General features: G+C 54.4%; 1 protein-coding gene across 1 annotated transcript; it reads right to left on the bottom strand.

Annotated features, from left to right (window-relative positions):
* Window positions 1–954: 954 nt before the first annotated feature.
* On the bottom strand, window positions 955–12455 carry IGFBP4 (insulin like growth factor binding protein 4). The gene is made up of 4 exons (XM_024573247.3): window positions 11831–12455; window positions 5026–5183; window positions 4114–4248; window positions 955–2173 (listed from the first exon to the last, which is right to left on the bottom strand). Exons 1-4 carry the CDS (start codon window positions 12177–12179, stop codon window positions 2039–2041), a joined length of 777 nt encoding a protein of 258 aa, XP_024429015.2. The 5' UTR covers window positions 12180–12455; the 3' UTR covers window positions 955–2038.
* Window positions 12456–24087: the final 11632 nt, after the last annotated feature.

Genomic DNA, 24087 nt, shown 5'->3' with positions numbered 1-24087 from the left:
AGTCTACACCCAACGTCCTACCCCAACATGCCCTGGCCCTGGCCCCAGAAGTAGGGGGCTCTCTGAAGCGTGGTCAGCAGGCTGAGAGAGCACAACTGAGGGTCACTTTGTTCTTTATCTCCCACTGCTGGCAGTGGATCCCTGGTGCCTCAGGGAGACTAGAGGGCTGAGCTAGAGAGCTGAGTGAGGACCGCAGCCCCAGGCTCAACATGCAGACAGCACAGGTGCCAGCACCTCAGAGGCCAGTGAAATAGAGGCCTGGGAGTGCCTCTGGAGCTGAGGAGGGGCTGGGAATCCAGGAGCCTGTCCCAGAGTACAGCAGCTCAGTCTGCAGGCTGCCCTCAACCTCCCAGAAAGAGACCCCCACCCAAGAAATTAGTGCCTGGCACAGAGGGAGGAGAGGGGGTGGAAATGACCAGGAATCCAATCATACCACATGGGCACAATTACAGGGCTGCCACCAAAAGCTCGCAGTCTGGTGTGCCCAGGGCAGCAAGATCAAAGACGCCCCCACTCTCAACCTCTCGGAATCAAATCTCAGCACAACCCCCAATCAGGAATGCAGGCAGGCAGAGCTGTGGAATGTGGTGGAACGTTTATCCCTTTTCCCGGGCTTTAGGGCAGTGCCTCCCCCTCACCACCACTAAATTAATAAATGAAATCCAGATGCAAACCCAATCTGCCTCATGCCCCAGGTCCACACACCAGCTGATCCCAGAAACAGCTATGGCCCAGAAGGGCTGTCCCGGCTCCCTTCTTTTGGAAGTCATCACTTCTCCACCCAGAGTCTGAGCAGACAGCAGACTTTGGGGACAGGGCGGCCCCTTAGGAAGAGGCTACAGGGAGAGGAGGGGGCACTGACCGACTCTCAGTAGTCCTTCTACCACGCAGGAGAGGCCGTCCCAACCCTGGTGCATCCCCGTCTCTAGCTGTAAATAAACCAATGAAACAGAATTGTCTAGCATTTTTTATTTTGTTTTGTTCTGTTTTGTTAAAAAAAGAAAGAAAGACAAGACATTCTGGCCAACTGGTAGGTCCCTAAGTCTCCTTCCATCCAGTCTAGCCAGAAAATGCCCAGGAGGCGGTGTGAAGGGGAGGGAGGTGCAGGGGGAGTCGGTGTGGAGCAGGAGGCAGAGCCACAGGCTGTGAGCGACCAAAGGACAGAGTCATCCTGGTGACTTCTGGCCACAAGTGGAAGGAAGCAGGGCCCTGGCAAGCCCCATCCCCTGACCCAGAGGTGCCGGTCCTTTTCTCCATCAGGCACATGCAGTCCCATCACACACTCTTCCCTCTCCCCCCGGCCGCACAGACACGGCCCCACCGCCCAGCCCCCTTTCCTGCAGGCCTTCCTCTGACCCTCTCTTCCTTGTTCCACAAGCAGGGACTCAGTCACCAGGCAATAAAGCAGATGGCACTACACCCTACCCAAGAGTAGGCATGTCTCTGCAGGAAAAGAATAGGCGCCTGGCAGCCCTTAGCTTGGGGAGTGGGTCTGGTCTGACCACTGAGCCACCTGCTACCCCACATCTTCACTATGGCCTCCACTCCATGACTAGATCGAGGGGAGGGACGAAAGTCAAGGTACATGTTTACTTTCCTCCTCTGATGACGGGAATGAATGGGACTTCTCCCACAGGCCTGTGCTCATCGTATAGGATGCGGCCCCTCATGTCCAAGTCGGAGGAAGTCAGAATAAGAGCCCCCAGGGCTGAAAACCAGAGCTGGCATATGATATGTAGTCATACATGTTTTTAGATGGATGAATGAATGAATCCAGGATCAATGTGGAAATACACCAGGGCTCCCCACTGCCACTCTCAGACCTCTCAGGCTAAGCCCCAAGGGGACACCCCTAGGCTCCGGCTTGCCCCAAGGGCACACCCATGCTCATAAACACACACACACAGAACACACACCCTGATGAAAACTTCTGGGCCAGAGGCAGAGCCAGGACTCGGGCCCAGGCTCCCCGTCAGCTCCGCAGCCTCCAGGGGAAGGGGTAGCAGGGGGCACGGAGCCCCCTGCCTACTGATTGGGCTCATTCATGGAAGCTGTCAGCCAACTGGTGGCAGTCCAGCTCCCCATTGGGCTCCAGGTCCCCTGAAAGCCTCACTCCCGTCTTCCGGTCCACACACCAGCACTTGCCGCGCTGCCCATCCAGGGCCGGGTGGCACTGTCAAGATGAGGGCATGAGAGGTCAGTTACCCGGCCGCCGGCCCCAACCCCAGCCAGCCCCCGAGGCAGACCATTGCTCCAAAATGGTCTCTGAGGGCAGAGACTCTCCAGTGAACACAAATCTTCAGAGCTCACTGCACTGGAGAGGGAACTAGGCCAGGAAGGAAAGGCCTGAGAGTTTTGAAAGGCAGGGCCCTGAGAAAGCTCTGCAGCCTAGCCTACCTGGAGGGGAGGCTGGATTGGAAAGGCTAGGGTGCAGGTTGGAGAGGTTTTGAGTGTGTTCTCAATGCGTTGGGACTTTAAGAATGAAATTATGGTTCAGAGCAGGATGTAAGTTGAAGTTAAGGTAAGAAGTACAGTTGATTGAGAATTATAACTAAAACTCAAGTCGGGTGAGGCTTACCCAGGTCAGAAATAGAACTGGGAGGAAGACAGAGGTCAAAGTCAGAACAGCTAAAACAGACGGGCCCAAGTTTGGGTCAGGATGAGAGGGGGCGAGGGGGAGGGAAGGGGGCAAAGGTGTGTTCCAGAGCCAGGATTAGAGCTGGAGTGAGCTTGTCGCAAGGGTCTGGATTGCTCTGGGGACCAGGGGTCAAGTGTCAGAACTTTCAGTAGGAAAAGAAACAGGGTGGGGGGGGGGGGGGAGAAAACCCACAGAACACAAAGGGTTTTCAACACAAAGAGTGAACCCTAACGTAAACTATGGATGTTAGTTAATAATAATGTATCTCAGTACCAGTTCCTCAATTGTACAAATGCACCACACTAACGCAAGACGTTAATAGGGAAAACTAGGGGGTGGGGGAGTAGATGGAACTCCACACTCCCTGCCTAATTTCCTATAAAACTGAAACTTCTCTAACAAAGAACATAATTTTTTAGGGAAAAATATTTTTAAAATTGGGACAAAAATAAAAACAAAATTAGTGCTGGAATAAAGGTGGGAAAAAGGGTTGCCATTGGTTTAGAGGGGCCCTCGCTGACCCCTAGCTCACTGCACACCACTCACAACATCCTCACGCCATCCTGGGATGTGCTGACTCAGGGGCAGCTCTCTCCTGCTAGCTAGGCCTCTGCTGCCAAGCCACTCTGTGGGTTTGCCTGTAGAGGGTGAAGTGTGAGAACGGGTGTGTCTGTGCCCGCAAGGAGCTGGAGAAGGAGATCCAGGCCAGGGCTCCCCAGGGAACACTCAACACGAGGCACCCCAGTGCCCTGCCTAGATATGCCACCCTTCCGTGTGGGGCCAGTTCGGACAGGCCAGAGACGAGGCTGGAGCAGGCCAGGCTTCTCGAACATCCCAACTTCCCAGGAGCTTGTCAGAGGAAGCCACATTCCAAGGGTGGGAGGGTGCACAGAGGTTTCTACATTCATGTCTTCTCTCCTGTCCACTTCCATCCTCTGCTTCCGGCCAAAGGCCCCATCTCCGGCTATCAGGGCTGGTGCCATACCTCCACCAGAGCTGCACCCCAGGAGGCTTGGCTGCTCAGCTTGGGTAAGGGGCAGGCTATTTCCCCCCGAACCCCTCGTGACTTAGTCCCTCCACTTCCACGTGAGACAGACATTCCATGACAGAGGAGAACCACTCATAGAAGGGAGCAAGATGAGTGAGAAAGTGCTGGGAAGCAGAGGTTGGCGGGAATATGAGGTAAACATCACAGATGCTGAAACAGAGGTGATGAAAATGATCGTGGACCGGGACGCAGAACAGTTGGTCTGCTATTAACTCATTCTGTGAATTTGGGCCTCAGTCTCCTCATTTCCAAAATGAGTGAGGTGGGCAAAATGAGCTGAAGTCTGAAGGCTGGGGGGAAGGTTTGGGGAGGGTCCTGGGGTTGGGCATGGTTGGGGAGCATCCCCTTTCCCGAGACCTTGATCCTGAGTGCCCCTGGAGCCAAGGCCAGGGCCAAGCAGGAGGGAGACAGGGTTACGGAGACCCACCTGTTTGGGGTGGAAGTTGCCGTTGCGGTCACAGTTGGGGATGGGGATGATGTAGAGGTCCTCGTGGGTGCGGCTCTGTGAGGCGGCCAGCCGCTCCAGGGCCCGGTGCAGCTCACTCTGGCAGGAGCCCTGGGGCTGAAGGAGAGGGAGGGCGAAACTGCTCAGCGGGAGGGAGGAGGGGCAGGAGAACCAGGGCTGGGGGCCATCTCAGGACTGAGGGCCTGAAAGGTCAGGGCCCGGAGGCTGGGCAGTGAGGTGAAGGGCATGGCTTGGGTTCCAGGGACAGTGGTAGAAAGGGCAAAGGACACTGAAGACAGGATCTTGGGCCACAGAGCTTCTAGAAAGGAAAGATGTGAAGGGAAGGGGCCCCCTATGAGAAAGGAGCTGTGGAAACCTACGGGGAAGGACTTGAAGGGGACGATTCCTAAGCAGGAGGCATGAATGAAATCATACAGACAACAACGTGCAAGATCCAGGCCCACAGCCATCAGAACCACCCACTGGAACCGGGAAGGACATTTGCCAGACCCTGGGGCAGGGTCTCAAGGCCCCTGAGATGGCCAGCAGTAACCCTTTAGAGACTGAGAAGGTCTGGGGTGGGGAATCTAAGAGAAGGGCCAAGAAACATCAGGAGGCTTGGGGCAACTGTGATTTACCAATTAGTGCAGAAGTATTTCAGCGCCGACCCATCACCTCAGCTCTACCAGTATAGAGAACGACTGAGCAGGAATGGAATTTTAAGGACAGGAATGAGGGCTCTCTGGGTCCTGATGACGTACACCCGGTGCATCTTGTACACCGTAGGCATCCAAAGAATGTTTACTGAGTAAACACAGCCCAGGTGGTGGTGGGGGTGGTGGTGGTGGTGGTGTGTGCCTGTGAACGTGTGCATTTGAAGTCAGAGGTCCTCACCATAGGCCGGGCTTCCTCCCGGGGCACCCCAATGACCTTCATCTTGCCCCCACTGTTGGTCCGGTCTCGAATTTTGGCGAAGTGCTTCTGCAGGCACCTGCGGTCATGGGCGCCGCAGGGGCTGAAGCTGTTGTTGGGGTGGTCATCCTCATCCTTGTCTGCAGTCACGAAAAAATAGGGAGAGGTCAGCACCGAGAAAGGACAGGGCAGCATACCAACCCAGCCTCCCACCTGCTTCCCTCTTGGGGATTCTCCAGCCTGGCACTGGGGCACAGCCGGTGGGGTGAGGGGATGGGGGTGGGCAGGGGAGGGTCTGGGGACAGGAACGAGTAAAAACAGCACCGTCTCCTTCCCACACCCCTGATCTCCTCAGGAGAATATTATATTCCTCTTGAAGTCCTTGACTTGCCCCTCATCCCACCCAAGCCAGCCCTCAGATGAGTCACCAGCTACAGCTGCCCAGACAACAGGAAGGTCTCCTGGTCCCTGCAGGGAGGTCTGAGGCAGGCAGGGGGGGCCCCTACTGGGTCTTGTCTCCCTCCATTCAGCTCCTCCTACCATCCCCCTCTCCGTCTGCTCTCTCTTCCTGTCTCCTTTCCTGCTCTTTTCAGCATCTGGCTGAGCTGGCCAGGGGATCCTCAGGGCTGTCAGCTCTGCACACCGCTTCCAAATGGCCAGAATCAAAGTTTCCATGAGTGATGAGAAATCTGACCCAACAGGCTCTCCCCATTGGCTGGACAGGAGAAAAGTAGGAGTGGGGGTGTGTGCCTGCATGTGCAAGTGTGGTATGTCTGTGCACACTTTTGTAATGCTCTCTGTGGCCCCAGAACCAAGAGAACACTTTCCACATCCCTTCAGTCCCCTACCCTTAGACTTCAGACCCCACCCAAAGTCCACGTCTGTTGCCCAGGGCACTGGCGATCTGGGGATGGGGTTGGTAAGGCTGGACTTGCACCCCCTCCCTGGGATCTCCTGAAGATTCTACCTGAACTCAAGAAAAACCCAATTGTAACTGCTGCTACTCTCTTCAGGCAGCCAAAACCGGAACACAGGGCTGAGCTGGAAAAAAGGTTGCAAGACCTCTCTGCAGATCAGCGCCACCTCCGCAATGCTCGGGCTTGGCAGCGCACTGCGGGCCCGAGTGCAAAGCCCCTGCCAGCATTCCAGATGTTGGCAGCCAGTCAGAAGGTCACATCTGGTTTGCGTCAGGATTTTTTTCCTGAGGAGTTAGCAGGTTCCTCCAAGCATGGCAGCCGTCCCAGAGCTGCCTCTGGGTCAAATGGTATTTTTCTGCCTAGCCTAAGTGAGGTGGTGGTGGGAGGTTGGGGGGGGGCGGTTAGTTCTCTTTATATTCCCCTAGTCCTGAGGGTGTGGGGAGAAGCATGTGGATAAAGAAAAACCAGGCAAAGAAGAATCGAGACCCTCAGAAAGTCTATGTCAAGATTTCACACCAAAGGTTATTTATAAAATTGAGTCACCAAGGATGGGAAGAAGGCTTTGTCACGAGTGAAGGGCTGGCTTAGAAAGAGTCAAAGGGAAGGAATAAATGGAGCTAGAAATATACCCCATCCTTTGGCATCTTTAACATTCCAAGGAGGACAGTCCAGAGGGGACTCCTGACTTAGTGTTCACATCAAGCTCCTGAAGGTCAGCCAAGGAGAACACACTAGAGCAAGACCTCCCAGCGGACAGGGGAGCCCAAGGGGAGGATTATTCCAGAGGCGCAGGACTGTGCGGTGGGGGCTGCAGAAGATCAACCTTGGGCCCTCAATCAGGAACCAGAGAAAAGACCTCAGATCCAGGCCCTTCCCTGAAGACTCTCCTAAGGAGCCCTTCTGGTCAAAAAGGCCGTGACTGGCCAGGGACCACCCTTCCACGTCCACCTCACACAAAGCCACGAGACTTGTGGATGGGATCCCCGTGTTTCAGGGGTGTCGGCTGGAGCTGGGGAATGAAGAGAAAGAGGACATGAAAGACCAAAAAGAATTGCAGCCAGATCTCGGGACGGCAGGGGCTGGGCTGAGATGGAAGCAAAGGCCCCACTTCTTGACCTGGGAAAGGCTGATGGGGGTCACAGGGACCCCTGTGGTGTCATTCTGTTACACCTGCTGGAGGCGCGCCCTTCAGACCTGGAAGGGCTTTGTTGCCTTTCCTCTGAGTGTGCTTTCCTTCCGTGACCGTAAAGGAAGGTGCTCCTCTGCAGTGACACTTACTCCTCTTGGTAAGTGGACGGAATGTTCTTAGGTTCGAGGAGTAAGGAAGAGTTCTCCAATGAATGGGGCCCGCCTCAGGAGTTAGAGGGCCCCGCAGCCCGGAGGTGCGGGGCGTCCTGGTGGTTGAGGCCTCAAGAGGGAGAGAGATGTGAGGTAGAAGTCCAACGCAAACAGGCTTTTCCAATGTTGAATTTCTATGAGTAGAAGTGACTCCTGCTCGAAGGATTATTAATGAATATTTGAAAGGTTTATCCTTTCATTGCAGAGGTACCATTAAGGATGACAATTAGGTCCATTCACTGAAACCTGGGGCTGCCTGGAAGCATGGCTTATGATCTTGTGTGGGTAGGGCCCCACGTCACGCAGCAGAGGTCATTGGGGCGAAGATGGGCAGGCAGCATGGCTGGTCTCCCCCTTCTTGGTTTCCCCACTGCCCAGCTTGTGTGTAGGATTAGAGAAGAATACACCACGACAGGGAGAGTGGCTCCTTACTAACTCTCATGAGGACGCAGGCACACAGAATATATCCATATCTGCCTGCTCAGAGGCGCCGGGACTCAAGAACCACAAACGTACACGAACAGTCACGTGTCCAGACCACACTGGCCCACGTGGGCACGCCCACACGCACTCAGGCACTCTGACCTGGCCCTGGGCAGAGACACAGACCTGGGGCACGGCGTACTGACTGGATCCTAGCTTGTTGACTTGCCGTTTAATCTGTAACTTTTCCTTGCCTGGCCTTGCTGACCAGCACACTGAGGACCCAACCCAGGATCACCCTGGGCACTGGGTTTGGAAGGGTGAGGGTTGCAGCCTTATGTCTCTGAAAAAACTGTTAAATACTTGCCCCGTCCCTGCTGACACAGGAACTCCAGCCACCCAGTGCTGCTCACCGAGGTGGTGCCCTCTGGAAAGCCCCAATCCTGGTGGGATCCCCTCTGAACAGGAGCTGGAGTCAGACCTGGCCCCTTGAAAGGTCTGGCCTCCTGAATTCCAAAGGGCTTGTTTGGGAGGCGGGGCTTCCAAGGTAGGCTCGGTCATCTCCTCCGGCCCCAGGCCAATGACGTGCAGCCACACGGGAAACTTTGCTCTGTGCTCCATCAACTACAGCAAGGGAAGGCACCCAGAGAAAGAAGAGGCTTCACAGCTTTGGCACTACTGGCTACAAAGTTCATGGTCAAAGCTAGAGGATTTCCTCTTTCTTGATGCCTGATTTCATCCCCATGATTTCTCCTCAACTCCAGCTCCTGCCCCACTCAAAGACACCCAGGGTGAGGCCGTGAGGTGAGTGGGTTCAGTCATGACCTGGCAAGTCACCAACCTGCCCTGGAAGAAAGGCCTTTTCCTTCTTCCCCTGGACTCTGGCTGAAGTCAAAACCACCATGTCGGATATGGGACCCTTCCTTTGAGTTCTGGTTCAAGGATGTCTCCCTCACTATTGTGACACACTGCTGGCCTCAAGAGGCAGAGAGAAAGACAGCTGGCTTGTCCTTCCCATGTTTACAGCAGGTGAAGGTACTAAAGTCTACCCTACCCCTCTCAACTCCTCCAAATGTCCCCCAGCTTGTGCACTGGCCCTACCGTCCCCCGAAGTCCTAGTGTCAGAGAAGGATTGACGATTCAAGTTAAAACCATTCAGCTTCCTCTTCACCACCATCCTCATCATCGCTCCAATTTATGGAGCTCTTACTCAGTGCCAGACACCCCACCTCTGGCAGGCACGTCCTATAGTAGGCTGGGTGGAGGGGAAAGAGACTTATCTCTGCAGCTCCTATGACTTTAAATGGAAAAACTCCTGATACTGGAGGCACCAATAATTCTGGCTTTGCCAATACTAAAGAAAAAATGTTAAGCAGCTATGCTCCTCCTTCCCCCGCCCCTGCCCCCAAGGCACAGAATTTCTGGGAAGGCCCTGTTCCCATGACACGACTGGATTCCCAGTACTGAAGTAGGGGGGACAGTATTTGCTGTGTTAACTAAAAATTAACCCAGCATGCATGTTCCCTAAGCCTGTCCCAGAGGGACCCAGACCACACACTGGGTCTGGAACTCCCCAGTCCAAACACTGGTGCCACCGTCCACTCCCCTGGGTTCCGTGAATCAAGAGTCAATACACTTACGCAGAACTGTGGACTTCTGAAGTACATGTCCCACCCCACCCCCACTTCTGGTGGCCTGAGCAGTATTGGTCCACAGCTCGTCCTGGCTCAGAAAGCTGGGACAGGAAGGTGGGGGAAACCTGGAGATGGAAGGGGGAGACCTTCCCCTGACACAAATAGTAGGCAGCTGGACCACAGCAGTTCAGAGGAGGAGCTACGCCAAGTGGCTGTCATCCTCTGCCACCTGCTGAAGCTCAGCTTAAGAGGAAAAGGTGGAAAGAAGAGACTTAGGTCCCCAAGCCTTGGGGTGCAGGAGGGACAGTGGCCTATTGACAGTGAGAGGCTAAAGAGAATCGTGGGGATAGGGGCCAAGCCCTGGACACCTTGTCTTACTAGAAATCTTGCAGGGCTGCTGCACAACTCTAGGGGGCGCCTTTCACATGGTGCAGTGTGACCCACACTGCAACAGGGGGTACTTCTGTGATGACTGGGAGGTAAGAGGTCAGGGACACAGCTCACCAAGAAGGTACCTAGTTTTCCCAGGGTCCTCCAGACTCAGCCTTTCCCTCTCCAAATAGTGCATGCACTGCATGGGTGGGGGGGCAGGCAAGGAAGAAAGGGTGAGGGGTGTCATAGACTGGGGCCCCGAGATCCAAAAGGGACCTAAAGCCGCCTTTGGAGGCTGGTTTGCATGGTATCCACAGGATAATCACAAACTTTTCATGCCTCCCGCCTCCTAGGGAAACAGATTTTTCTCCACTGAAGGATGGGGTGTTCCTACCCAGCCAAGGAAAAGAATGGGTGCCCAAGACCCTCTGAGGGCTCTTCTGCCCATGTTCAAGCCGGTGAGGGAGGAGGAGGCTACCAGCCATACTAATCTGGTGCCAGATACCTGCTGGCCAGTGGAGGAGGGAGATGCAAAGAGAATGTGGTCTGTTATACGAGGGAGCCCAAGGGTTCAGCCCTCATTCCCAGTTGGTCTGTACCAGGACCCCTCCTCTCCCACTGGCATTGGTATCTCTGCCCCCAGGATCACCAACTTAATCCCCGAGGACCACCCCCCTTCCCAGATGTGCTGGGTGCCAGGCTGGCATTTCTCCTAGAATGTTTTCTGCTGACCCATCTCTCATTGCCCAGGGGCAGGAAGGGCAGAGAGAGGCCCGGAGCCCAGACCCCTGGGGTCCACCTCCTTCCTGTTTTCCCTGCATCCTGCTCTCCTCCAGCTAACAAGCTGCAGAGGATTGAGGAAGTGGAGCGGTCTGGGACCCAGGGCAGGAAGCTTGGGGCCAGAGTCCCAGCATCCGGACTGCAACAATGGAAGCTTCAAGCACCAGGAAAAGAAACAGACAGACAGAGAGGCACAGGGAAAGCAAAACAGAGTCAGAGAGGGAACAAGAAACAGAGGCGGACACACAGAAAGGCAGGCCAAGAAAGATTCCAAAAGTAACAGAAATACGGGAACAAAGACAGGAAGAGCAACGTTGGCACACACAGAGAAGGAGTAACAGAAGGAGACTGCAGGGAAAGTGAGAGAAGCAGGGCAACAGAAACAGAAAAAGGGAATCGGCTAGAGAAAGAGAAAGCAATGGGCAATGGGCAGAAGGTACGGAGGAAAGGGGAACTCAAGAACGCTGCTAGTGAAACTGGGGGTTGAAAGACAGAGCAGGAAAGAACAAAGAAAAAGAGAAAGAAGGAAAGAGACGGAGAAAGATTAGGAGCCACTGAGAGGCTCACTGAGAAATGGAAAGAGATGAAGTGCCGGGCAATGGGCTTTCTAAGCCCACCTCTCTGTGTTTCTCCTCCACTCCCTATCCCACACCCGTTAGGTTTCTGCAGCCCCGACTTCTTGCTGCCACCTCAAATGGCACCTACCGAGAGAAAAAAGCAGGGTCGCTGTGTACCGGGGCAGGAGGATGTGCCCGCACCTGCAGGGAGACCTCTGTCTTCCCAGTACCTCTCAAACAGCTGGGTGAGCTGGCCTGGCAGCTGTGGGAAGGGCAACTCCCACGGCCCTCACCACTAAAACGAAAGCCCCTCTAATCTGCGTGTCCCACTCCACCCACCTCAGTGTCGAAAGTCCAAGCTCTGGTTTCTCAGGCCTCTGGCATTTCACCTGTAGGTCCGTGGATCAGAAACAGAAAGCCCACCTCCACCCCCATCCTCCAGTTCTCTGGCTCACTCGCAGGCTATGGGCTGGGCCAGGTCACTTAAGTTTCCACTCTTGCACCAGCAGCCAAGACTACTCTTCCCCAGTAGGCATCCTTCGAAGGTCTGAGATGGAGGGAGGGGGAAAAAGTCCTCCTCGACGGTGGCAACAGGCTGTTAGGGACTCCATAGCGGTTTCCTTGGCTGTACCTGTCCCGCACAAGTAGAGCCCTGCCACGTACCTGCCTTCTCCTACACTCACGGGGATTTTCAAGGGCCTTCCAGGCCAGCCCGATTGGGAGGGGCGCACACCAGGGAGGGCGTGCAAAGGCAGAGGCACCTTACCAGAGGGCTGCAGGCTTTCCTGGATGGCCTCGATCTCCGCCAGCTCCATGCACACGCCCTGGCCGTGCATCAGCGTGTGCAGGGGCTTCTCCACCCCTGGAGGCGGGTAGCAGCGCAGGCCCGAGCCGCAGCGGGGAGTGTACACCCCACAGGGCATCCCTTTGCCCAGGGCGCAAGTGGCGCAACAGCCGCAGCCGGGCTCGCGCACCAGCTCCTCGCAGCCCACGGGGGGGCGGCAGCGCGCCAGCTTCTCCTCCGAGCAGGACGGGCAGTGGATGGCTTCGTCTCCCAGGCTCGGCCCGGGCCCGGCGGCCAGCAGCAGGGCGGCCACGAGGCAGAGGGGCAGCATGATCGGGCGCAGACGGAGCGCTGGCACAGGGTGCGGGCGGGGAGCGCGGGCACGCAGACTGGCAGCAGGGGGCACACGGATGCTGCGCCCGGCGCGCCTGAAGGACCGGACCGGGAGAGCGCGGGGAGACGGGGCGGCCCCGCCGGCGGACAGAGACGGAGCCGGGGAAGTTAGCAAGCGGGCTACAGGGGAGCGAGCCTAGCCACCGAGGCGCTACGCCGCATCCTCGGCCCCGCCCGGGCAGCGGGCAGCGAGGGGAAGGGGGCTGAGTGGCTGCCCCAGACCGTCTCCTCCGGTCTTTATATCGGCCCCTGGCCACACCCCCAGCGCCTTCCTAGAGGTGGGGGAACCGGGTAGGGTGGGGGAGGGGGAGGGGGAGAGGAGACGCGGCCGTTAGGGGGAGGGGGCTCTGTCCTGAGTCGCCGACGCCGCGGCTACAACATCTGAAAGTCCTTTTCTGCCCGAGAAGGAAGCGGCGCAGTTTGGAAGCCGTGATAGGCGCCGAGGAGCGCTTCTGAACCGGATCCCGGGAGGAAAGAGGAGATGGGGAAGCAACGAGGCTACCCCTTGGCCCCCTTTCCCGACCTTGGGGGATTCATCCTTGACCCACAAAGGCGTCCCCTAGTTCCCACACAGAGCGCAATCTCTGAGCCCGGACTCTTGGCTCCGCGGATCCAGTCTCCCTAGCCAGTCCTTTCCACCCGACCCCAGTGCTTCCAGTCTCAGCCAGTCGGGTGAGGTGGGGGAAGGGGTGTAGGCACCCAACAAGGGGCCTGCAAAGGCCTCATGGCCCTAAGATGTTAGCAGGCTCTCTTCACACTTGCCCCATCCAACCTCTTTCCGCTCCCCCCAGGCTCCCCAAGGTTCGCGTGAGTCCTGGTCCCCTCTGCCTTCCCCGGGGGTGGAATCACTGAACTCCTGGGGAGAGAGGTGCCCAGGCTCTTCCTCCTTCCTGGATATTTGCTTTTACTGCCCAGACCCACTCCTGGGTGGGGGTGAGGGGAGGGGAGATTGCCACTCTCAGTGTGCAAATTGTGCGTTGCACAACTCCAGGGGGCACTATTTCTTTTGTAGTCGTTGTAGATTTGTATAGCTGTTGTGACAGTTTTCCAGGAGATGGCAGTCAAAGGTTTTGAGGAAGGGGTGTCTTTTTCCAATTCAACCAACGTTGCTCTTTGAGGTTGGCTAGGCCCTCTGTGAGATTCTGCTGGTGCCTGTACCCTCCACCCATGCCTCAATCCTGCTGATTGGGAGAGCCCCTAGGGTAACACTTGGAGCAGGGACCCATCTCCTAGGTTCTCTGTCACATCCTCCTAGTACTCACCCATCCTCCCCCCCCAAATGCTTCTGCTCTCCTGGCTTCAGGGTAAGGGCGCCTGTCCAGGCATAATTGGTGACCCACTGAGGATTTTTTTTGGCTTTGCCTAGAAAGCTGCAGGGCAGCCAAGCCGAAATGCAGATCAGAGACCCTCTTCCTGCTTCCTCTCCCAGGGCAGCCATCTTCCAGGCTCACAGGGATCGGGCCCTCTCCCACTTTCTCCAAGTGCAGACTGTCCAGGTGATGGGAGGAAGAAAGGGGCTGGAAGCCAGACCTGCGGGGACAGAACCAAAAGTTGCAAACTGAGGGCACCTACTGGCAGCCATGGAGACTGCAGAAGGGCTGGAGAGTTCTGGCCAGGGACAAGGTTCTAGGATTCTCAATTGTAATTGAAAAATAAAATTAAAAAATAAAAAATAAAAGATTCTAGGATTCTCTCCATGCCATCTCACAGGCCAACGGGGGTTTCTTCTGTCACAGAGTCGGGTTCCTCAAGTCCCCGTGGGGAAGCCCAGCCCGTCCCTGATGCAGTAAACTGCCCTGCGCCCTCTTCACCTCCTTCATTGCACTGGATCCAGTTCTGCCATCAACTTGTTCTGTGAACTTGGACACCACCCCTTGGAGCGTGGATGTCCCTAACTGTAAAATGAAGGTAGGCCATCTCCATTTATCCTACTCTTAAGTTCTTGTGAGAATAAAATGGGACCTGAAAGGATGGTTCCCATCCCAATGCCAGACTTGTCCCCTAGACAGCAAAGGTGCTGAGAGGGACAAAGTTGTGGAGCATGGAGGAAGGAGTGCAGGGGAGACTGGGGTGAGGCCGAGAGAAATGCCTGGGGTTGAAGTGTGAGTGTCAGTGAGTGTGGGAAACTGGAAAGGTTTGCAGGTGAGACAGATGTCCATATCTCCACCCCAGCGGCACCCCTCAATCTGTCCTCTGGTGCCCCGCCCCCCCCACCAATGTCTGGGATAATTCCAAGGAGGCAGGAAACCTTTGCCTCTGATCACCTCCCCCCCCCCACCCCCGCTCATGCGTCGCACATTTCTGAAACACCTGTTGTGCCCAGGCTCTGTGCTGCACACAGGGGACACACAGATCGCTCTCCGCCCCCAAGGAGCTCCCTGCCCAGTGAGGGGAGGCAGGCGTGTAAATAAGTCTAAGAAGTGTGCAGGTGCCCTGGGGGCATTTAGGTGGGACACGGTGGGGACCCAGAGGCACAGGGGATCAGCTCTACATCCAGGACATGGAAAGGCTTCATGAGGAGGTGAACCGTGAGCCAATGTCGTGCGGTCTTCCGTGTCGGCATCGGGCTGGCCCAGATTCCAACCCCAGCTTTGCCACTGGACTCACTGGGGAACCTGAAACAAGGTACTTAAACTCCAAGCACCACCCTGGAACATGGAACTGCCGTAAGAAAGAAAGAAGGAGGGGGAGGGGAGAGAAATGGTAACCTGTGCAAAGTGTCCAGCACACAGTAGGCACTGAGTGTTTGCGCCCTCCTGGAAACTCTAACTTCTCCACATGGCTGCAGCCCCCCTGGTGGCAGGACCTGTGTCTCCCCCACTAGGCCGAAAGCTCTTGGAGGGCTGGTTTAGTGTCCCCCTACCCCGGGGCCTGCTAGTGTCTGGGAGAAGCTGGCACACAGAGGGCATGGAATTGCACATGTTGGACATGGTTCTGTGTGCTTCACTCATACACACCTCACAACAACATGCAATAAGTGCTATCATTATCCTATTTTTAAGGTAGGGAAACTGAGGCACAGAGAGGTATGTGAGTTGCTCAAGTAAGCACAGCAAGTAAGTGGAAGAGCAGGGATGTGAACCCAGGCAGAGTCTGCATGATTAACCTCTACGTTTTACTGCCTTCCAAAACAGCTGACATAACCATTCTAAACAAGTGCCAAGGACAAAAGACGGGGGTACAGACTGCAAGCTGGCTGTAGGGATCAGAGCAGAGGTAGCACTGATGTGGGACTGCGCCCCAGGCCTCCACAGAACTTTGGCTTCCCAGCCTCTCCCTGGCTTCCCGGGACTGCCTACTGTGCCCACCCTGAGTACGGAGCTCAGCTTCTCTCCATGTGAGCCGATGCCCAGGCCCCAGGTATGGCATCCTCCACAGTCGCCCCAGGTGTGCAGGCTGAGCAATGGCACATTAGTGCGGCTGCCTCCTTGCCCAGCAGGGCCCCACTCTTGCAAGACCAGATCAGAAGAGTGAGGGCCTCCACAGAGACCCATAGAGGACATCGGGTCCAGAGGACAGGGCCTGAGTCCTTCCCTAGGATGTTCAGCTCAAGAAGTGAACACCCAGCAGGGGAAGGCGTGGGGAGAAGAGAGTCCATCTGCAGTTGGGCTGGCCGGGATCCAGTTTCATGTCTCCAGTCCAGCCAGCTCTGCTCCTTGCCAGCTCTGCAGCCACTTCCCCTTCCTCAGCTTCAGTTTTACCATCTGTAAAATGGAGGAGGAGAACTCATTGAATTGTGAGACCCATCTAGCTCGGGCAGTTTAGGAAACGAGATCTTCTGGAGCCGTTTTGCATGGTCTTAGGCCCAGTGCTGGCATGGCTCCCAACCGTCCAGAGTCGGCACTGTTTCCAGGCCAGTTGGCACCGAGGGCATCTCTTCCTCATTGCCCAAACCCCATGCAGGAGATGGGCCAAGTGAATGATGTTGGACCCTGTGAGAGCTCTGTCACCACCCAGAGAGGTGACGGGCTCGCTCAAGGTAACTTAAGCTGAATAAATTTGCTGCCTGCCGTGGACTTCCTCCAGTGCCATGCTGCCTGTGCCGCCAGAGCATCACCAGTGAGCCATGGGCTCAGGGCTCAAGGGAGGGGGGAACAGGGGAGAATCTATGCAGAGCATACTGCTTGCAAAAGCAGAGACACAGGCCGGGCTCTAGACAGAGAGAGACAGATGTTACAGTGGGAAAATCACTTGCCCTGCCTCCCCTGACACCTGTTAAGTCAAAGAACAAGGTGCCACCTTGCCAGATGCCTCTTGGCCTAAAAGATCAGAAGCCCAGGATCCAAGCAAACCCCATGTCCTTCCCCACACTCCCTGGAGTGACTCCAGGCCCTGCCTCCTACTCCCCCTGGCCCTGGAGAACAGAATGCTACCTACCCCTTAGTAAACTCAAATGGACTCTACCAAGCGATATCTGAACCCAGAAGGACCACCCCCAACAAGGCTGTAGGATTAGACACCCTACAGAGTCCTCAGATTCACAAAAACCCTAGAGAGAGGGCCTTGGATCTAGAGAGATCCCCAACAGTCCCACATACAGGGGTCCTTATTCCCTGGCTACATGCTTCCCTGTTCCCCACCAGAGCTAGTTCACAAATAGCTCCAGTCATGCTTTCTGTTTAGTCCCAGAGCTCACTTATGGCCTCATCACCCCATGCCCAGAGCCAGGATCTCTGGTCCCATACACCAGCTTTTATGCTTCATCCATTCTCTCTTCCCCACCCCTGCCCACTTCACCCCAGCCTTCCTCTTCTCCCTACCCAGGAGAACATCCTGGCCCAATGGGCCTCCCAAGCTTGGTGGTAACCAGACATCCCAGCCCCACCGGGTAAAAGAGGAGAGGGGTCCCCAGGAAAGGTGAGTGGATTACAAGACAGGAAGGAAAAAGGGAGTATGGCCTCCATGTCCTCATCTGCAAAATGAGGGTGATAACCACACCTTCCACATAGGAGTGTTAGGAAAAGCTGTACAGGGTGAGTGTTCAGAGCGCCTGCCTCTGATGATACCTCACTTAATAAACACATGTGGGAAATACAATGGGATACCATTACGTATCCATCAGCTTGGTAAAAATTTTAAATACTGACAATATCAACATGTGAAGTAAGGGGACTCTCATACAGGAAACAAATTTGTACAACCACTTGAAAGCAACAAACAATTCCACCCCCAGATATACACCCAATGGAAATGTGTGTGTGTGTGTGTGTGTGTTCCCGAGCACGTGCAGAAGAGTGTTTATAGCAGCATTATTCAGCCAAATACTGGGACCAATGGTAGCGTAGATAAATCTACAGTTGAATAAACTTGCTATATCCAGCAACATAGATGAATCACATATTGAATGGAAGAGTACCACTGTATGATTGATTCTATTTATATAAAACTCAAAACCAGGCAAAACTAATTTTTGGTTTTAGAAGTCAAGATAGAGGTCAGCTTCGGGGAAAAGTGTGGAAGTTGTTACGGAAAGGGGTCTTTTAGGGCACAGGTAATGTTTAGTATTCACGCAGTGTATTCACGATGGGAACCTTCCCTGAGCTAAATATTTCTTATTTCTGCACTCTCCTGTATGTATGTTATACCTTAATTTTTTTTTTTAAGAAAAAACTTTGCTTGTTTATTTTTTTCTAAGTGTGCTGGCGCTCAAGTCAGCCACCTGGCCTGGATTCCTGGCAGTAGGTTTAGGACAGTTCAGCACACCCCTTGTGTCCGAGTGTCCTCGGCGTTCACTTAAGTGACTGTTATACAGGACGCCTACAGTGACTAAATGAACGGATCTGTGTACAATGCTTATAATGATGCCTGCTGCATAGTAAGTGCCCGATGAGTGTTACTTGTTAGCCGTGATCAGCCAAGTGACATTTAGCTCCTGGAGCCAGAATGCCTGCCTGCACTGAATTCTGGATTTGCCATTTACTAGCTCTGTGACTTTGGCCAAGTGACATCCTCCCTCTTATCCTTAAATGCCCTTCATTGTAAAAGAGGGATAACGCCAGCTGAGCCCCATCGGGCTGTGCGAGAAACTGCAGAAACAATGTGTGTAAAGCACTCGGCACAGTGCCTGGCACAGAGTAAGACTCAATACATGTTAGCCGTTATAATAACTGATCACCATGGCAACCCTATAAATACATTTTTAGATGGTACTCCCGGTAGTAAAAAGACTGGCTTCAGGTCACAGGCAACTGTGATTTAAACCCATCTGTGGAATGACACAGAGCTTGTGCCCGTGGCCCAACTGGCACCCTCACTGCACTCAGAAGCATCACAGCCCAAACCCAGAGAGCACCTCTCCCTCCTGCCAGGCCGCCCCTGCCAGAGTTCTGTGTACCAAGAGGCTATTGTGCCCACAGTGCCCACCACAGTGCCCACCAGGCTTTCCATGCCACGGACCTCTTGTGCTTCTGTCCTTGTCCTAAGAAGTAGAAGTAGGGACAGTCCTAAAGCCAGCTGGTGAGGGCTGAGGAGGGGGATGGAATCTGAGGGCAAAGGGACAGGGCTGAGTGGACCCAGAAACACGGCCCACACTACACGGCCCTTCACCCACCTACAACCCCCCCACCTTCCTCTGCCCCCCATCCTCATCCCCTCAGCCTCTGCGGTTTCCAGAGGCTTGATGCTTGGAGCCAGTAATCCTAAAATCTGTGTGCATTCTGTTCCTCACCCCCACCCGGACATGATGAACTAAACAGTAGCAGAAGCTGGGCCCCCTAGGCAGCGGAAAGCCAGATGGCCCAAAATTGGGAAGGGCTTTGCCCTCAGGTTGGGGCCCACGGGCTATGGGGCAGAGTGCTCTTGCAGTCAGAGCCAGGGGTTAAAATCCCAGCTCTGCCCTGATTAATCACACACTCTGGGCTTGTGTCTTCACCATGATGGACCTCAGTTTTTTCATCTGTAAAATGGGGGTGCCAGTCTGTAGGGCCCTGAAGGAGGATCAAAGAAGGCCATAAAAGTGGAAGGACATATATCCTAGAAAGCAGGTTACAAATTAGTGGCATCGTTAATTGTGACCTTTTTTGATTCTAAAATTCTACGATGCTTTGAGGTGGGAGGATAGAGAGAAGGAGAGAGGGTACTAGCAAGGAGAAGGCCAAGAGAGGGAGAGACTGAAACTTGGAACAGAACAGAGAGATGAAAAGAAAGAGAAGATGGATAGATGTGATGAAATGAAGATCTTGGAAAGATGGGAGAGATCCCAGGCAAGACACCTCCTGCTCATTCATTCATGCATGCATTCTTTAGAGGAAGAAATGAGGCAGTAACTGCCAAGCTGGACCAGGTCTCAGAGTCTGCATCTACCCACCCACCAGGCCTGCTCCCAGCAGCAACCAAGGGCCCTCTGAAGGCAACGAATGGACTGGAGGATGGGGCTTTGCAGCTCTAGTATCCTCCTCGTCATGTCAGGCCCGGGGTTCAAGGCCAAAGTCAGAGCTGGGGAAGCAGCTAGCTACCAGGAATGCCAGTCCCCTGCCATGCTCCCACTTGGGACTCTCATTAAGGAACAGGAGTTCTCCCCCAGACTCTGTCAGATCACACAAACAGGGAGCCTTTACTCAGCCTCTCCCCACAAGCAAACAAGAAAGCAGATGTAGTGTGGAAGGGAAGGGGCTAGAGCCCCAAGAGATGAGACCACCCAGGAAATAGATGGATGCAGATAGAGGCAAAGAGCATCCCACTCCGTCCTATTTCTTTCTTTCTGGGACCCACCTTTGATTCTGACACCAATTCTGATGTGTGGGGTTTTCCAACACCATCAAGCAATTCTCCAACAGCAGCTGAGTGCCCTACAATTTCACTCAATGCTGACACTATCTGCCTGGAATTAGAATCAGACCTCACAGGTTAAGGGCTCAGTCCTACAAGACTGCCCCCTCCTTCAGATGCCAGAGAAACATTTTACTTATTAGATTACTGGTTTATTATAAAAAGAATGCAACTCAGAAACAGCCAGATGGAAGCCTGGCATCAAGACCTAGGGAAAGGGCGCAGAGCTTCCACACCCTCTCCCAGTGAGCCAGTCTCACTGCACCTCCAAGTGTCCACCAACCCAGAAGCTCCCTGAACCTGTCCTTTTGTGGTTTTACGGGTTTTCAGTACATAGGCATGATTGATTAAATCACTGGCCATTGATGATTGAACACAATCTCCAGCCCCTCTCCCTTCCCGGGAGGTCAGTGGGTAAGGCCAAAGTTCCAACCCCCTAATCTCTTAACTGGTTCCCCTGGCAACCAACCCCCATTCTTAATTACCTGGGGCTTTGGAAAACTTGCCTTATTAACATAACAAAAGATACCTTCATTGCTTTCACCACTTAGGAAATTCCAAGCATTTTAGGAGTGCTGAAGAATACCAAATATGTTTCTTATTATAAATCACAATATCCTACCTATCAAGGACCTTATCTGGGATTTCTGCCAATTTCGGAGTTGGGGAGAAAGTGACAGGCCCAGATGACCCCATTCCTCACACCACATTAGGAGACATAACTGGCTTTCTCCCTCTGCCTCCCAGGCCAGCGCCATACCCCACTGCAATCACCTACCGTTACACCTCTCTCTGGGCCTCTGTTTCCCCATCTTACCATGAGGAGGTTGGACCTAGTGATCTAAGAGCCAGCCTAGTCCTTCCTAATCTCTCTTCCATGGCAATCCAACCCTGCTCTTGCCCCTCCTTCTGGGTCTGGCTGCCCTGCTGGGCCCCGTGCATGTCAGGTAAATGCCATTCTAGGTGAGAAATTTCAGGGAATTTGGAACCCTCTGGGGTGGCAGTTGCAGTGGGGGAAGGGACCAGAAGGAAGGCTGAGTGAGAAAGCCTTCCTGTCCCGCTTCTATCTCTACTGCATGCCTTGTCTGCTCCAACAGCAAGAACAAGGGACTGAGCCTTGGCTTTCCTGGTGAGGAGGGGCTGTGGGGATCCCACCAGGATCCCTGGTCTCTGAGCACAGCAGCCTCACCTTTGGAAGGAGCAGTCAGACCAGAAGTGAAGGGTGGACAGTGTGTGGTTGGTGGGAGGTGGGTGGTAGTAGATTTGGGGGGAATGAATGGTTTGGTTGGGGGGGTGACATATGACAGCATTCTTTGGGTAGAAAGGGGGCTGAGGGTCTTCTGAACCAGGGGTCTGGGGTAAAGGTGGTGACAGGAGTCTCAGACTAAGAACCCAGAATCCTCCTGAGACAATTTCTATATTTATACCCAAGTAGTCTAGTAGGGCCCGGAACCCAATAGTCAGTTAATGATTCTGTGACTCATTTAAGGCCTCACACCCAGAACCATCTTAGATTTCCCTAAGTGACCTCAGGGACGTGGGCATTTTCCCATGCACACATGCTATTCCCATCAGGCCTCCTTGCCTTTCCCTGTGAGAGTCCCCTACTCCCAAACACACAGCCCCACTTCTGTTGTCCACCTCCACCCCTTCTGCCTCCTTCCAGGTGCAGGATGGAATTGGACCTCCTGGAGGTCCAACGTCACCAACCCCAACACATGCCTTCTACCCCTGGGTATCCCCAAGTAAGAGAGGCAGGAGGGTGTCTACAGAGCATCTCTGTGACTGCCCTGTTTCTGCTTCCAGGAAGCAGACTTCACCTGCTGCATTCAGGTGAGGCACCTGGACGTAGGAACACCTCATCCCTCTGCACCCCCCACTTCACCCCATCCTTAGAAGCAATCTGGAAAGAGCAGAACATTTGAGAGAAGGGTAGGAGAAAAGAGGCTTGTGAATGAGATTGCTGGGGCTGCTGACTCTTTCCCCACTCCCAGTTAGGAGCAGGTCCATTCACCCCAGTGGGGAATTCTCCTCCTCCCCCTTTCAACTCATGGGGATGCATCATGGGGATGCAGAACTCTCCTGGGACACTTGCAGCTGATCCCTTCTGCCCATTCTGGGTTTTCCTTCCTGCAGCTCCCTCACTGGGTCTTTGAGCTCAAGGTACAGACGCTCAGGAACAACCCTAGTATCCCCAAGGGCATCCCTGCCGATGTCAGCAATAGGTACTCAGCCTTCCACTGAACGCCCAGAAGATGGAGCAAACTGTTGGTACAGTGGACCCCGGGTTCCAGGGGGGTGCAAGCAGAGGCTTGTGTGTGCCTTTTTCTTCCCTTTGGGGTTTGACTTTGCTGGGCTGTTCCTCCAGCATCCGTGCACCCCTGCACAAGTGGTGGGGGTGGGGGTGGGCTGCTGGGTATGCTGCCCCCCGGGAGACAATGACAGCACAGACAGTAGCATTCACTGAGGGCCTCGTAGGGAGGGGGTGGGCACCGAACTGGGTGCTGAGGGTTCCAGAAAGAGCAGGCAGATCCGTGCCTTCAGAAGATCGCAGGGTCTGAACAGGGAGACCTGCGGGCAAACGCACCATGATCAGTGCTGTGTAATAGAGAGAAGTGCTCTGAATGCAACGGAAACTGAGAGGAGCCCCGGGCACTTAAGGAGAACTTCAGAGGGAGGTGACATCGGATCTGAGTCTTAAAAGATGCAGAGAAATTTACAATCCTGAGGAAATTACCTAACACCTCCAAGTCTCCGTTTTCTCAGTTTAAAGTTGTTATAAAGACTGGGGGAGGGGGGATTATATAAACGACTTATTATAGTGTCTAGTACACAATTGGCACTCAAAAATGTATGTATATTAAAGGAATTGGCTCCAGTGGCAGGGATGGCAAGTCTGCAACCTGTAGACCAGCAGGCTAGAGACTCTTGCAGGGTTCCTATGCAGGCCTGAGGCAGAATTCTTTCTTTACCTGGAAACCTCAGGGTTTTTTGGTTTTGTTTTTGTTTTTTTTGGGGGGGTGGGAGTTGTTTATTTGGCTCTTAAGGCCTTCAATTAATTCGGTGAGGCTTATCAACATTATAGAGGGCAATCCTTTTACTGAAAGTCCACTGATTGTCAAGGTCCATGAGATCGACAAAACACCTTCACTGCAGCTTCCAGTGTTTGACCAGACAGCTGGGCGCCGTGGCCCGGCCGACCTGACACAGACGGTTGACCCATCGCCAGGTTCATTCCAAGCCCCCTTCTGGACGGGCTTCCCTGCCGATGGCGGCCCCGTGCCTGTGTGAGCGGAGGGACGCCCCACATTCCGGGGAGCCGCTGGCGGCCAGGAGCCCGGAGGGCAGGGACCCGAGCAAGGCCAGAGCTGCATTCCGCCGGCCTTCCCCGCCAGCCCGGCCGCGGGCTACTTCCGTCGTCAGGTCACAGCGCCTCCTCGCCGGCCCCCCGCACCCCCGCCCGGGCTTCGCCAGCAGAGTGGGCCCGGGACGCGCCGGTGATTAACAAGTGGCAGGCCCTCGAGTTCTCTTAGAAGGAAAAATAATAATAAAAGAGCATTAAATCTAAATGGTCTCGCCTCCTGATTCTGATCCGAGTAGCTTGCTATTCTAAATGCTTTCTTTTGTGTAATTCTCACACAACTTTGAGGTAATACTATTATTTTTCTTTTTCTTTTTTTTTTAGCAGAGGAAACCAAAGCCCTGAGAAACCGCCTGCATCAAGGTCACACCCCCGGCACGTTGGGCAGCTCGGACTGAAACGCACGGAGCGCTGTGGGAAGGAGGGGCCGGGAGCGAATTAGTGGTCGTGCAAACAAATCGTGGGGTTCTCTTTTCTTGCAGCTCGTACGGGCAGCGACTTTGTTTTGTGTCGCGTTGTTGTCGTCGTCGTCGTCCGGTCATTTCAACAGTGTGGGTTGGTAAGGAAAGAAGTCCTCCCAAGCACGTGTACCTCAGAGGAATAAAGCACCCTGGTCTTTGACATTTTCTTGTCCCCGCTCGCGGAGCCCGGGGAACTCAACAAAGAGGAGAGCAGAAGCCACCCTTCCATGATCTGACAACCACCAGCCACAATCGTG

This window comes from Desmodus rotundus, chromosome 9 (assembly GCF_022682495.2).
Source record: "Desmodus rotundus isolate HL8 chromosome 9, HLdesRot8A.1, whole genome shotgun sequence".
Classification (NCBI taxonomy): Eukaryota; Metazoa; Chordata; class Mammalia; order Chiroptera; family Phyllostomidae; genus Desmodus; species Desmodus rotundus.
This window is presented reverse-complemented; position numbering and strand designations above follow the sequence as displayed.